This window comes from Carassius gibelio, chromosome A15, assembly GCF_023724105.1.
Source record: "Carassius gibelio isolate Cgi1373 ecotype wild population from Czech Republic chromosome A15, carGib1.2-hapl.c, whole genome shotgun sequence".
Classification (NCBI taxonomy): Eukaryota; Metazoa; Chordata; class Actinopteri; order Cypriniformes; family Cyprinidae; genus Carassius; species Carassius gibelio.
In genome coordinates this window covers 4,837,160-4,852,496 of record NC_068385.1, presented here as the reverse complement: position 1 = coordinate 4,852,496, position 15,337 = coordinate 4,837,160, and the positions used below count along the sequence as shown (strand labels likewise).

The 15,337-nt window shown below is 36.2% G+C and overlaps 3 protein-coding genes across 4 annotated transcripts in view; 2 read left to right on the top strand and 1 right to left on the bottom strand.

Annotated features, from left to right (window-relative positions):
- The window catches only part of LOC128028997 (gamma-secretase subunit PEN-2), a 70,430-nt gene extending 56,673 nt beyond the window's left edge, over window positions 1–13,757 (bottom strand). Inside the window, exons 1-4 of one of the 2 annotated variants that reach the window (XM_052616428.1) lie at window positions 13,609–13,757; window positions 13,171–13,242; window positions 12,976–13,080; window positions 10,812–11,768 (exon numbers count right to left, since the gene is read on the bottom strand). In XM_052616428.1, the coding sequence (XP_052472388.1) occupies window positions 11,629–11,768; window positions 12,976–13,080; window positions 13,171–13,231 (306 nt within the window). In that variant the 5' untranslated portion in view covers window positions 13,232–13,242; window positions 13,609–13,757 and the 3' untranslated portion in view covers window positions 10,812–11,628. The remainder of the gene's footprint in view (window positions 1–10,811; window positions 11,769–12,975; window positions 13,081–13,170; window positions 13,243–13,608) is intronic. The other variant, XM_052616427.1, reaches the window with a different exon arrangement.
- LOC128028990 (C3a anaphylatoxin chemotactic receptor) lies at window positions 4,863–8,494 on the top strand. The gene is made up of 2 exons (XM_052616416.1): window positions 4,863–5,299; window positions 7,448–8,494. Exons 1-2 carry the CDS (start codon window positions 5,296–5,298, stop codon window positions 8,386–8,388), a joined length of 945 nt encoding a protein of 314 aa, XP_052472376.1. The 5' UTR covers window positions 4,863–5,295; the 3' UTR covers window positions 8,389–8,494.
- Window positions 13,758–14,879: 1,122 nt separating the features above from the next.
- The window catches only part of LOC128028980 (histone-lysine N-methyltransferase 2B), a 43,809-nt gene continuing 43,351 nt past the window's right edge, over window positions 14,880–15,337 (top strand). Inside the window, exon 1 of the mRNA XM_052616402.1 lies at window positions 14,880–15,286. Within this exon, the coding sequence (XP_052472362.1) occupies window positions 14,993–15,286 (294 nt within the window). The 5' untranslated portion in view covers window positions 14,880–14,992. The remainder of the gene's footprint in view (window positions 15,287–15,337) is intronic.

The following is a 15,337-nucleotide window of genomic DNA, read 5'->3' as shown; positions in this document are numbered from 1 at the left end:
ATATATATATATATATATTCTATTTGGCACAACGGATTATACTATAAACTTTTACAAAGTGGTGTAGGGGGTAAAGTTTTTGACATTATAAAATCAATGTATTCGAACAACAAATGTGTGATCCGAATTGGCAACAAACATACAGAATTCTTCACCCAGAAAAGAGGAGTGCGGCAGGGCTGTAGTCTGAGTCCAACGCTGTTCAACATTTACATTAATGAGCTAGCGGTGCAGCTGGAACAGTCTACAGCCCCTGGACTCTCTCTACAAGACAAGAACATCAAGCTATTGCTGTACGCAGATGATCTGGTGCTGCTGTCCTCCACCCCACAGGGACTACAGCAGCACCTGGACCTGCTGGACAACTACTGCCAGAACTGGGCCCTGGCAGTAAACCTCAACAAGACCAACATTATGGTCTTCCAGAAGAAGCCCAGGTGTCAGGAACACAGATACCAGTTCAGTCTAGGCAGCACCGCTCTAGAACACACAATGCAGTACACTTACCTCGGTCTGACCCTCACTGCATCGGGCAGTTTCAGTTCGGCAGTGAATGCTCTCAAAGATAAAGCTCGAAGAGCTCTATATGCAATCAAGAAAAAATTCCAAAATATTGAAATACCAATTCCAATTTGGTGTAAAATCTTTGATAGTGTGATTCAGCCCATAGCGCTGTATGGAAGTGAGGTTTGGGGTCCACTCAGTGATCAGAGCTACACTAGATGGGACAGACATCCAACAGAAGCCCTACACACAGAATTCTGCAAAATGATTCTAAAATTACAAAGAAGAACACCCAATAACGCATGTAGGGCAGAATTAGGCCGATTCCCATTGATTATCAATATGCAAAAAAGATCCCTCAAATTCTGGATGCATCTGAAATCAAGTCCCACAGAATCGCTACATTTTAAAGCACTACAAACCCAAGAACTGAACCCTGAAAAGAGTCCGCTCAGTCAGCTAGTTCTGAGACTTACTAACCAGACTAACTCTACTAACACTAACCAATCTCAGACCAGCACTGCTTCTCAACCAAACATCAAAATCAACCAAATTAGCAAACAATCTAAAAATACATATCTGGAACATTGGGATCAAGAAACTAAAACACAAAGTAAATTACAATTCTATCGAACTCTAAAATCAGATTATGAATATGAAGATTATCTCCAGAGTGTCAGAGACACAAAGCAGAGACGGATCCTGACCAAGTACAGGCTCAGTGAGCACAGTCTAGCCATCGAGACGGGCAGACACCGAAAGAGCTGGTTACCCAGAGAGAGAAGAGTGTGTGCTCACTGTCAGACAGGAGAGATCGAGATAGAGACGCACCTCCTCCTGCACTGTCACAAATACACCTCCATAAGAGACATATACTTCAGCAAATTCACAAATTTAATACAGAACTTTACAGCAATTAGTGAAACAGAAAAATTAAAAATAATATTAGGAGAGGGACAGACAGCAGCACTGGCTGCGAGATACGTGTGGACGTGCCACAGCCTGAGAGACAGCAGGTGAACGTGTGTGTGTGTGTGACCTCAGTGTGCCTGACCCTATTGTGCACCACAGTGACCCTTAGTATGTTTGTGTATTTCTATGTAAGTTTAAGACTGTGGAATCAAACGTTCACACAAATGTTATAATTTGTTAGTTTAATATTATAAGATGTTATTATAATCAGTCCCATTACTGTGATGTTCATTTCTTTTTTTTGCTATAATTCATTTTATTTTTTCTATATATGTACACTAAGCTTTGGCAATATTGTATAATTTACATTCATGCCAATAAAGCAATATTGAATTGAATTGAATATATGTATATATATATATTAGCTTAAAGGGTTAGTTTACTCAAAAATTTAAATTATGTCATTAATGAACATAATAAAACATATTTTAGATGCAATGAATAGTGCAGTTTTTCTTAAGGTGTGTCTTTAGCCCCGTTGTACCCCGTGTGTGTCCTGCTCCTGTATGTGGCAGATAATTTTCCACATCAGTGAGCCGCAATCAATATGCGGGGTATTTAAATCTCAAATCCACAAATCTCACGGTAGCGGGGGGTTTTACCCAAACCGCAAGATTTGCGGTCCCGCGGGAGCCCAATCCCAAAGTCTAGCGCATTAACCTATGGAGAAGCAGTGATAATTAGGCTATCAGTCTCAATGCTGGGAAAGTGCAAATTCAAAACAGATTTACAAAATAATTTTGACACGTCTCCAGGGGCGTAGATTACGCTGGGGACATGTCCCCCACTTTATATCACAGAAATTTGTCCCCTGCACTTTTTCGGTCAAGTGTGTTCGAATAGTGGTTTTCAAGACCTGGTGTGAATAAATATAGATTTAAACTCAACGAGACACGATAGTCTGCGCATGACCTGATATTTTGTTTGGACCCAGAAGGGAAATGAACATCAAGGAGCGCTAAACATATTCAGGAAGTGTGTGTTTCATTCATACTTGAAAACTGAGGGCGCTCTCATACCTGGAAACTCCTAATATGGGTAAAAGCATCCAGCTATTGCTGTATGAAAACAGTTGTTTTCACAGAAAAACAGACATGAACACATTAAACATACGATTGCGACAATATATGTTTTTTCGAGTCATCTCCAGCAGGTGATAAATAAAGTATATGAACAATGCAGTGCTAATTGCATTTATTACAGTATAGAATCTATTATGCCTTATTATTTTGTGATGAAAAAAGTGTTTGTAGTATAAAAACAAATTATATTATTTGTTGTTGTCCAGCAGTTACATATTTCTATGCCTATTAAAAGCTAGACATTAGAGAAAATATGTTTTTGAACAGTAAACTTATTTTTTTAAGTCTCTTCTTTCACCAGGCCTGCATTTATTTGATCCAAAGTATAGTAAAACAGTAGTCAAGTCAAGTCACCTTTAATAACTGAACAACATTAATTAGGAAAACAATGTGTCAATAATGCAAAATGATAGTTAAAGGCAGTTCATCATTGAATTCAGTGATGTCGTCTCTGTTCAGTTAAATAGTGTCTTTGCATTTATTTGCAATCAAGTCAACGATATCGCTGTAGATGAAGTGACCCCAACTAAGCAAGCCAGAGGCGACAGCGGCAAGGAACCGAAACTCCATCGGTGACAGAATGGAGAAAAGACCTTGGGAGAAACCAGGCTCCATTGGGGGGCCAGTTCTCTTCTGACCAGACGAAACCAGCAATTCAATTCCAGGCTGCAGCAAAGTCAGATTGTGCAGAAGAGTCATCTGTTTCCTGTGGTCTTGTCCTGGTGCTCCTCTGAGACAAGTTCTTTACAGGGGATCTGTATCTGGGGCTCTAGTTGTCCTGGTCTCCGCTGTCTTTCAGGGCAGTAGAGGTCCTTTCTAGGTGTTGATCCACCATCTGGTCTGGATACGTACTGGATCCGGGTGACTGCAGTAACCCTCTGATCTGGATACAGACTGGATCTGGTGGCTACGGTGACCTCGGAACAAGAGAGAAACAGACAAATATTAGCGTAGATGCCATTCTTCTAATGATGTAGAAAGTACATAGGTTGTTATGGGAAATGTATTAAATAGATATCTTTTGTAAAATGATGTCTTTATCATCACTTTTGTTCAATTTAAAGAATCCTTTCTAAATAAAAGTATTCATTTCTATAATTTATGTTCCAAACAAATGGACAAAAAAAAATTAGACTAAGCTTTTGAATGGTATAGGGTATAATGTTGCGAAAGCTTTTCGTTTCACATAAATGCTGAATTTTGGATCCTTCTATTCATCAAAGAATACTGAAAAACTTACTCATCTGTTTTAAATATTGATCATCAGCAAATCATCATATTAGACTGATTTCTGAAGGATGTGACACTGAAGACTGGAGTAATGATGCTGGAAATACAGCATTGATCACAGGAATAAATTACATTTTACAATAAATTCAAATAGAAAGCAGTTATTTTAAATAGTAAAAATATTTCACAATTGCTTTTGCTGTACTTTGGATCAAATAAATGCAGGCTTGGTGAGCAGACGAGAGTTCTTTAAAAATATTAAAAATCTTATATTAAAAACTGTAGACTAGTAGGCTATATTGATTACAGAAATTTTATATTCTAATGTTTTATATTATATTGTAATTGTATGTGTGTGTGTGTATATATATATATATATATGTATATTTTTTTATGTTTTTACTATGTTATTATTTATTTATTATTTACTATGTTTTTATTAAAAAAGGCTGAGACAAATTAATCCTTAATTTAAAAGCTCTTTAAAAACCAGTGTAATGCATTTTTTCAGAAACCGCATTTGAATATCACCAGTATTGAATTTAATGAATTTGAAGTCCTTAAAACATGACTGTCTAAAACAGTTTAATTTTATAAAACATTCAAAACGTCATTATTACTCTGACATTTCTTTATGTAAATATTAAGTGTAAGTGAAATGGTAAGTACAGTAAGGACTTTCATGATGTTATGTGCTGGGGTGTGAATTTCAAAGGTGCTTGATTTAATAAAATGGTGCTTTAAAAAGTCCTTGAAAGTCCTTGAATCTGGTGTTCATGAAAGAGTGGGAACCCTGTGTGTGAGAGAGAGAGACCCTTTTGTATTTTTTCCATTTATTGACTGGTGTCTATTTCGCACTCCTGGTATTCTGGAGAGTCACCCCTTGATTGCTGCAACCTTTTTTCCTGACCAGTGTAGTTTGTACCACCAAAAGATTGACTGAGTTTTCACATTTTTTCATATTTCCCATTCATTTCCTATTCCTTTTTGGCCGCAAAGAAGGTAAGTGTGACAATTTTTTTTTTTTTTTGACTCTTTAAATTATGCCCATGATTTTTTTTGTGTGTTCATATCGCTAATGTAACAAAAGTCACCAAGTGTCATCTTATTCCGATGAAGCTACAATTTTTTTTACATTTCAACATTTTTCAAAAAAAAAAATTGGTCAAAAATGACTGAAGAGGGCCCGAGGGTTAAACGTGTTATGAAACCATATTTCAAAGTAGATTTATTAAAGTAAGATACCAAGTAGTCTGCACCACTAAACTCACCACAAATTTGTCTTCTCAACACTCTTCTGCAGGCGGATGTCCACCACCCACTGATGATGTCTGATAGCTGCACCTACACCAAGTTTGCTAAAGACATCACATTTAGCCCCTTATCACAACAAATCAGCCTTTACTAATGTAACACCGGACTTTACTGTCTAGTATAAAACCAACAGAACCAAGAAGACCGTGCAAGTTCAAGACTCGATTTGTTCCAGTGAATCAACAGCTCAAAAATGGGTATGTGTATTATTCATGTTGTTTGTTTAAATATACTCTCAGAGTGCAGTAAATGCTAAATTGTTTAAGATACAATAAATGCACACATACAGAGATCAAACAGGTAAGAATTTTTACAAATTAGCTGACATGACTTTTTCCAATTTGAATACACTCAAACATTATAATATAATATAATATAATATAATATAAAATAATATAATATAAAGTGTTGTTGAATATATAAAAAACAATGTAAAATCTTCAAATTAATAAAATTGCACAGAATACAGATTAGGGAAATATTAAATAAACTTTTGGTATCAATGACACTAGGGGAATTTGTTGAAATGGAGTCTTGAAAATATAACTGATAATTTTATATTGGCATACTGCATTTTATATGGTCTTCTTTCCTTTATGCAGTTTGATTGGTCTTCTTTATTATATCTAGCCACATTTTTACAGCAAAAACAAGTCTTGAGTTTTTATTTTATTTTATTTCAATGTCTAGTTTTCCAAACTCAGCCGTTTCTTTGCATTACTGATTTTTTCACAGTTCATTCAGAAATGCATCTTTCACAATTAGTAATATTTTCTCCATAAAAATCAAGTGATGAACTTTAATCTGTTTGTTCAACACTCATGAAAATAAAGCTGCTTCGAAAGGTTCTTTACATAGAAGAACCAAGGCTTTTTAAAGAACCATCTCTTACATTTGTATAATCTGAAGAACCTTTTGGCACAAATAACCTTTTGTGAAATAGAAAGATTCTTCAGATGCTTCAGAAAGGTTCTTCACATGTTAAAGGTTATTTATGGAACCATTTAGACCAGTGGTTCCCAACCTTTTTCAACTCGCGGCCCACACAACCAAACACATATGTTTGCGTGGCCCACTTCAAAAAAATTAACTGACCCCGCTATTGTTGGGTTAATAACTTAGTACTCAGAAGCTAGATTTTAAACTATATTTATTGAATAAACTAGGGCTGTGCGATATGGACAAAAAAAAAAAAAAATATCGCGATTTTTTTGATCAATTTTGACAGACATAAGTCAAAATTATCACTATAGTGAAGATGTAGAAAAATTTATAGACTTGTGGCAAAAAAAAAAAAAAAAAATCCTGTATACAGGGACATTTTTTTCTTTTTTGCCATGCATTGTTCATAGAGCTCATTAATTGTAGCGGTGCCTCAGGTGTTTGCAGTGTGTATACAGTATGTGTATGCGGTCAGCAGTGAGAGCGCATAAATATAACGCGAAAGCACATTAAAATAATGCACGAGTGCGAATCTCTCTGTTCGCAGCAGATTTCCTTTGCTCTGTCACAAAACCGGTCGTGCTTGCTCAGATACACGCTGCTTTGCGAGGAGAGAGTGTGCACACTTAAAACGTGTCTCCTCTCACTTAAACTGCATCCTGTTCACTTCACTCTGTGCTCATGTGTTAGACATGAATTATTTTCGCACGTTTTATTTCTAGCCTTTTACCGCAGTGAGAACGCTCTAATCCGTCAACATTGGCTCAGAAAAAAGGCGCATCACAGACAGTGTGTGAACCTGGAGTTAGGCATATGCGCACGCTCAAATCGAGATTTTAGGACGTTTTCTTTTAATCGCACAGCCCTAAAATGGACTGGAAATGAACAGAAAATAATTGGCGGCCCACCTGCAATACCACCGCGGCCCACTAGGGGGCCGCGGACCACAGGTTGAAAACCACTGATTTAGACAAAAAGGTTCTTCTATGGCATTGTGAGGCACATTTATTTTTAACTGTGAAACTCTGGTCAATTTCTGGTACATCTATTGATTGCCACAGTAATGGCCATAAAGCGTGAGTTCAGTGCCAAAAGTTTCATACTCAATAGTATAAAAAATTATAATAAACTTATCAGTTTTTTAAAAAAGAAGACATTTTGTTCCTCCACTCCTCCATGCATTTGATGCAATAAAATATCAAGATTAATCAGTATGACTTGAGAACAAAACTTTATTTCAGGTTTTTAATCACCAGAGGGTTAAACAAATTGCATTTTGGTGTGCGTTACTGCATGCAAAAATTATTTTGCACATGAGAAACACCCCAATGATAATATGATGCTTCCAAAACAGACCCAAAATCAGCCCTCATTGTGTTTCTCTCTCTTTCTTCTTTGTGTAGAAAACACCAGTTTTGAAGCTCAAAACATGACCAGAGTAACAGCACATCCCACCACTATCCAGATTGTGGGAATGATCTTTCTTGCATGCATTTTAATTGCCACCATTGTAGTTGGTCTCATTGGAAATGGGCTTGTAATATTTCTGACTGGCTGCAGAATGAAGACGACCGTCAACTCCATTCTGTTTCTCAACTTAGCGATTGCAGACTTTACCTTCCTGCTGTCTACAGTCTTAAATCTTTTCTTAATTTTGGCCCAGAGTCAATTAGGTAAAATAACTAACAAATTATTTTCCTTTATATACAGACTAAATCTGTTTGCTAGTATTTTCTTTCTTGTAGTTATCAGTCTGGACCGATGCCTGTGCACATGGTTGGTTGTTTGGGCTAGAAATAAACGAACTACACTTAAAGCCAAGATCATCTGCATAATTGTGTGGGTTTCATCCATCGGCTTCAGCATTCCTTTCTTTACAGTTCATATGTTTACTCTTGCGTCTCTGGTCACATATCATTTTACAGTGGGCTTTCTCATCCCCTTTCTGATCATTGCATCTTCATACACAGCTATTGGAGTACGAATCAAACGCCTCAAAGGGGAAAAGCATCTCAGGACATACAGGGGCATTATAACTGTAACTCTGGCTTTTTTCATATGTTGGTTTCCATCCCATGTTTGCCATTTGTATGCAGTAACTGCAGTAGGAAATAACTGGAGTGAAGTATTGTTGACAGCAATGATTGTCTGTTTCTGCCTGGTTTATCTCAACAGCTGTCTGAACCCCATTCTCTATGTGTTCATGTGTGATGATTATAAGAAGAAGCTTAAACAGTCTCTGCTGCTGGTGCTGGAGACGGCTTTTGCTGAAGATCATCTGGACTTTAAGGCAGACGCAAAAGAACGAGGACATGAAAACTCAACTGAACTGTTGGATATGTAGAAATGCTGCTGATTTCTGTTGTTACTTTATTTTAAATAAAACCACAGTGTATCATAAAATCTTACCTGCATTTGATTGCAATTTCCTAAAGGATATTTCTGCTCTCACAATAGCAAATTTTTATTGAAGGGTTTTCCCTAAAAAGCAACAAAATAAAAGAAAATAAATAAAATATGATTTCTGATACAAATAAAAAACTACAAAGATATTGGTTAACAATTAACAATTTAGTCAGTTTAACTAATGATATATGGGACACAATATAGGAAAAAATGGCAAAAAATAAAATAATATACAACAACATTTTTTATGGAGCATTTTACTTTTGCTTTAGTTGGATGTTCATCTAATATTTTTTTTTAAATGTTACTTCTTGTTTCAGAAATGTTTTGAATGTTCAGAAACCATTCAAATGTAACATTTAAATGGGAACATAATGAAAATGTTAGCAAAATGTCAGCTGACTGATTTTTCAAACTGTGTTTTAATCATAAAAATATTGTAAAATGTCTGCGGTTGTCAGTTTACTCTTGGAGTAACATCAGTATATTCCTCTTATACTGATGAGTATAAGAAGAAGCTTAAACAGTCTCTGCTGCTGGTGCTGGAGACGGATTTTGCTGAAGATCATCTGGACTTTAAGGCAGATGCAGAAAGACGTGCAGGACAAGAAAACCAAATTTAATTGTTAGATATTTAGAAAACTGGTCTCTAAATGATTAACCTGGATCTAATCCAGTATGTTTATAGTCCTTATCCAGCAATTTGTAAAAAAAAAAAACACACCTGCAAAATTCACATTTGGAGCATGACTGTGTATAATGTGTGTTGTAAAACCAAACAGAGAACATCTCTTCAAGTACAGGCTAATGAACATTATATATGTTTGTGAAACTTTTTATGAATCTAAATATTCATTTTATTCTGCTGATTTCTGTTGGAACTTTATTTTGAATAAAACCACAGTGTATCATATAATATTACCTGAATTTGACTGCAATTTCCTAAAGGATAATTATGCTCTCGCAGTAAATCCTAATTGAATGGTGTTCCTTAAAAATCAACTAAATAAATAACAATTACATGTAATAAGATAAAAAAAGAAGAAAACATATGTATATGATTTCTGGTACAAATACAGCATTATTATATACAAAACAAAGAACAGCTCTTGATCTCTAAGATATGACAGTAAAAGAGGACACACAATCCTTTTTCTAATATGGCATTGGAATGGACTGGTAAAAGGGTGTTACGTGACAAGGATAGAATATGATAAGTAAGAGATAACGTTCTGAGAGATGAGAATATAAGAGAGGAAGGATGCCCTCCCTTCACTGTCACACTCTTCAGCTGCTTTGACTGACTGTACGACTGCTGGCCTTTTCTTGCCAGAAAATAAAACTCAAAGACACTTGGTATATTTGTCTATTATTCAGAATTATTTGTTTATTTGCCACAAGTTACTACTTGTTTCAGAATGTTCAGAGAACATTCAGAATGTTCCCATAGTGTTTGCAAAATTATAATATGTGATCTTTTCTTATATAAAGTCAACATTTTAAATCTATGAAAAAAATAACATCCTGAAGTAGCATTTTAATAGAAACAATAGCAAAATTAGCAAAATGTCAGTGACAATGAAGTGACCCCGCACGCAAGCAAAAAAGACGCAGAAAATGGGAATAATCCCACAAATTACCCCTGCAACAATATTCAAGCTATATTTCTTTGCATTTTGAGGAGTTGTAGTTACATGTGAAACAAGTCACCCTCCGTGTGCTGGACTTGAACCCGTGGTCTCTCATCTGAGCCATGCTGTCATCTGTTGTATTAAGCGTGCCAACATGCACCTATTTAGTTATGTATGACAGTTAATTATATTGATTGATATTAATTATTTTGTGAAGGCCTATGTTATTTTTAAAAAGCATATTACATTTATGTTTAAATAAAACAAATACAAATGTTTCTTCAAAGACATTTTGCGTGTGTGGGATGATTTGATCGATATGATTTAGCTGATTTTATTTATCTGATCAAAATACACTTCAAATGTAAAAAATATTATTAAATACAATATTCAAATACAAATACTGAAATGAGTACACACACATACCGTTTATATACTGTGTGGGTATATATATATATATATATATATATATATATATATATATATATATATATATATAGAGTGGTGTGAAAAGGTGTGATTTCTTTTTTTAGTCACACCTTATTGTTTCAGATCAAACTAATTTAAATATTAATCAAAGATAACACAAGTAAACAACATACAGTTTTTAAATGAAGGTTTTTATTATTAATGGAAAACTACATTTAAAAAAAAATAAAAAATAAAAAAACTACATGGCCCTGTGTGAAGAAGAGTTTGCCCCCCCTGTTAAATCTGTGGTTTATCAGACCTGAGTTCAGTTTCTCTAGACACACACAGGCCTGATTACTGCTACACCTGTTCACAATCAAGAAATCTCTTAAATAGGCCTGACAACGTGAAGTAGACCAAAAGATCTTCAAAAGCTAATGCCGAGATCCAAAGAAATTCAGCAGAAAAAAAAGAATGCCATTTGTTTTGAGAACAATAATATTATATGTCATATCAACTGCCAAAACACAGTACAAAGGCTTTATTTTGGATGGACCTGACTTTTGTCATACATTCTTTTTAATGCACTGACAGAGGTCTGAGCTAGTCATATGAATGTGTGATATCAAATCTTATAGGAAGTAGTAGTAGTGCTGGAAATGAACTCTTGCACTTTAGCATGGTGCATCCATGTCCATATGATCTCGCTCAATTAACAAACGATTTCATCTGAGGCCTGTTTCAGAAAGGAGGTTAAGTGAAAACTCTGAGTATGTTAACCCTGAAATGAGGGAAACTCTAGGTTTTCTGTTACAGAATGGGAGGTTTGTCAAACCTGAGAAAGCAGGTAAACAGAGCTAACTTATACCCAGATCTATGAACCTAACCTGGGGTGTATTTCCCAAAAGCATAGTTGCTAACCTGTTAGCAAATTAGTTGGTTGGCAATGGGACATTGTATTGCAACCAACAAAGTTGCTAACTTAATTAGCAACTATGCTTTTGGGAAATGCACCCCTGGTCAGTAGCAGGTTTTCTTTGATAAACCCAGAGGTTCTTTTGGTCTCCTTCTTACAAAGTGTTATTAGAGAGAGAGAGAGAGAGAGAAACAGAGGTATTGTGAAGCAGCAGATCTGATCAGGATGTGCCGAGGGGAATGGTGAAGGAGAGGTAATCTCCCACCTCACCCCACCGTGCTCTGAAGTGCTGGAATATGGTGATCCATGTCGTCAGCACGGCCACCCACACTATGAGCCCCATAGCTGACTTCTTTATGTCTGTGGAGGCCAGAAGAAAAGGTACACATCACATTCTAGATGTCATGCATCGTAACTACTGACAGCACTCTATTAACCCTGTGAAGTCTACTGAATCATATTAGATATGCAAAATTCTTAAGTTATTAGCATGATAAAATCTTGAAAGCTTCTACACAGTCTACTAGAAGCCTACTGTTGTTTGATTGATAGTTTATACTTCTCTAGCAAGTAAAAGGCCTTTTAGTATCATTCTACAAATGTCCATTGTCAGGTTAACATTTACCCATGCATTATTTCTTAATAAAATTAATAAAACGTACAGATTTAATCGTAAAAATAAACGATATCATCTTACAAAGACATATTATTGGAAGACATAGAATGAAATGTATATTCATTTAATGTGCGTAGCCTGCAATACTATTACAAAAATCACATTTACAAGCTATGAGAATTTCATCTTACATTTTTTTGCCATATAAATATCAGCAACTGCACCAAACTGCATTTGTTTTCCTAGTCAAGAGTGAGCTTCATATTCTCACTTGATTATACTATATATGATCCACAAAACCTGATGTATCAAATCAGCATGATAAAAGATTAAATAAAAAATATATATATTTTTCTGACTTTTATTTCATATGTTTGGCTTTACAGGGTTAACTAACTAGGGAGAATAAATACAATATGGAAGAAAAAAAAAAAACCCTACAATTAATCCATGTAATACATTGCAAACCACCCAAAGATGCCAAGTATTAATCTTAGTTTACATATTGGTTTTAATGATGATTTTTTTTTTCATAATTTCTTTTTTATGACTTAATAAACGTGACAACTTCAATATAGCGCTGTATTTAATACAGCCGACTGATAAACACATGGAAGTCAAAGTTTTTCTAGCCAATAAAAGTATCATGAGACTTGCATATAAACACACTTTAGTTCACACAAACGCGGCTCGTGAAGTCCAGTGAGGGAACAGCTTTATCAGCCTGTTTGGAGCTGCTATGTAAAGATCCTCCTTACATTTGTGCATGTTAAATAGCAATGAAGACTATATAATCTTAATACTGGCATACACTGACTCTAAATTAGAATTATGTCTGTGTAGGCAGATTCTTGCAGAAGAGTTGCGAGGAAGAATATCACCCACAGAAATGTGTTAGAACACACGTCTTGTAAAACAGCGAGTCATTCCGTGTATTCGCCACATACTCACATGACTTGATCTGCTGCTGTTCTGTGTATGCAGGTTTTAAAAAGGCCTCTTTAAAAAACCACAGTACATTTACCAGCCACAGAAAGGGGAGGAATGCAAAGCCACCTGAGGAACAAATCAAGCACAATGAAAACAACAATTCGTGCAGGAAAAATGCATTGCATCTTGTCATTATATCCCATTGTCACAACATACCTAAATAGTATCTCCTGCAAAGGCTAAGCTTCTCTTCATTGGGCATCCGTTCGAGGTTCATTGTGAAGTTTCCTAGAAAGAAAACCCTTGATAAATCCATCTACTGGTATCCGACTGAACTGATCAATATGCTGCAACATTGCTGCCATCTGCCTACACAGAACAGTACTGCCATAATACAAGGACATAGGGATTACTGTAATCATGCATTAAAACCGCCATCACAGCTTTGTCATACAATCGATTCTTCTAGGCAGATATACAATTATACCAATAACTGTAAATGATTGGAGCAACAAGATGAAAACCCTTCTAATCAACCCCTCAGTCAAAACAACATTACTGGACTGCGAGCAAACAATAACTGGTCGCACACGGCGGACTGTCTGCTTTAAAACCTTACACGGACTGTTAGTTTTCGCAAAGGACGGTGGATACCTTGTAAGCCGAGCTCAGGCGAGAAAACTGAGGGTTCAATACAACAAAGGCGAGGGAGAAACAACTTTTATGGTTCCGCTTCCTGATGAAAAATAAGGTGTGACGTCACTGCAACGGCGGTGCATGATGGCTAATGGAGTTTTCAGGGACAGGCGTTAAGAACGTGACATGGTTTCGTCATGGATCCCCTAGTTTTAACCCTTTGGTCTAATAACGTAATGGGTGAATAACACAAAAATACATTTTTTCTCCAAAATCTAAATAAACAAATAAAAGCTTAAAATATCTGTTTACATTAAAGTTCACCACAAACTATCTTTGCACGTTTCTTTTTATTATTATTATTATTGCCTTTATTTACACAGTATTTATTTTGGCAGTTTGCTGAACAATTAAATAATTTTTAAATCAGTATAAATTAAACACAAATACTGCTAAGATATAAATAAATGATAATAATATAATTATTTTAATAATATTACTTATTCCATATTTAAACCCTCAAGGCAAGCGGAAGAGGGGCTGACCAAGAAATACCTGGCGACGCGACCTTGAGGCAGACACTGCAAAGATGGGCTAAAGCTGGAACCAGCTAGAAAGAATGGCTCAGGACAGAGGACTCTGGAGATCCGTGGTTGACGGCCCATACCCCAGATGGGGGGGAGGGCCATGATGATGATGATGATATTTAAATAGTATTTAAATGGTATATTATTTATTTTTGCCTTAAAATAATGCCAATGTGTGTGTGAAAAAAAGTGCTCCATGATCATGAAAATACTCAAAATCCATGAATAATAATTATTTGGCTAATCGTTAAAAGATTACACGTAGGCTACGTTAAGGAAAAAAGATTCTGATACAATACGGAGATGCAAGCATGAAGGCTCACATTTTTTTATTTTGTCTGTAGAAATGGTTTAAATCACTAATGTCAAACCAAATGAATTAATCAATTAAAATAATTTTCTTTATGCAACACTAAAATAAACTCTAAAACCATAGATAGTCTTTCCAATTTTTTTTTTCATTTAAATAATAATTATTTAATGAATAATAGGCCTATTAATAATTATAAATATGTATTAAATTAAATTAAAAGTTTTTATGAATGATACTTACATCTTATTCTATGTATATACACGCGCACACACATTTATTTATTTATTTATAACACAACTATTATAAGGCAAAAACAACAACAAAGGTATTTCAATCTCCGTCTTGACAGCTCTATCCAGAAGTTGTGGAAGCACGATTCATTCCCAGCCTACACGTCCCACAGTGCACCGGGCGTCCCCCCTCCCTCCTCCCCAACAGCGCTTTCCCTCTTCTCCTCTTCTCGCAGCCTGAGTTTCTGTCTATCGGTGTTGTTGTTGAAGCGATGATGGCGGCAGCGGGATGCGGATCAGCAACCGCGGCTGCCGTCGTGGGCGCGGCGCGGGGACGCTTCCCCGGTCGGCCTTGGTCGTCGCGGAGCCGTTTGCGTTCGGAGAAGCGATGGCAGCTCGGCCGCTCTGGGACGGATCTTGACGAGATCTCCTCCAACGGAGGCCCGAGGCCCACCTGCCTGGTGCTCGCGCTGAACGAGGACCAGTCTCACTTGTGCCTTCTCGGGCTTGAGGCGAGCTACAAGAGCCTGGTAGAGGCTGGATACAGCTCGAGTGGGAGCGAAGAGGTGAGTGCATGGGCCGATCTGTCGTTTTTCACAGCAGTGTTCAAATGCACC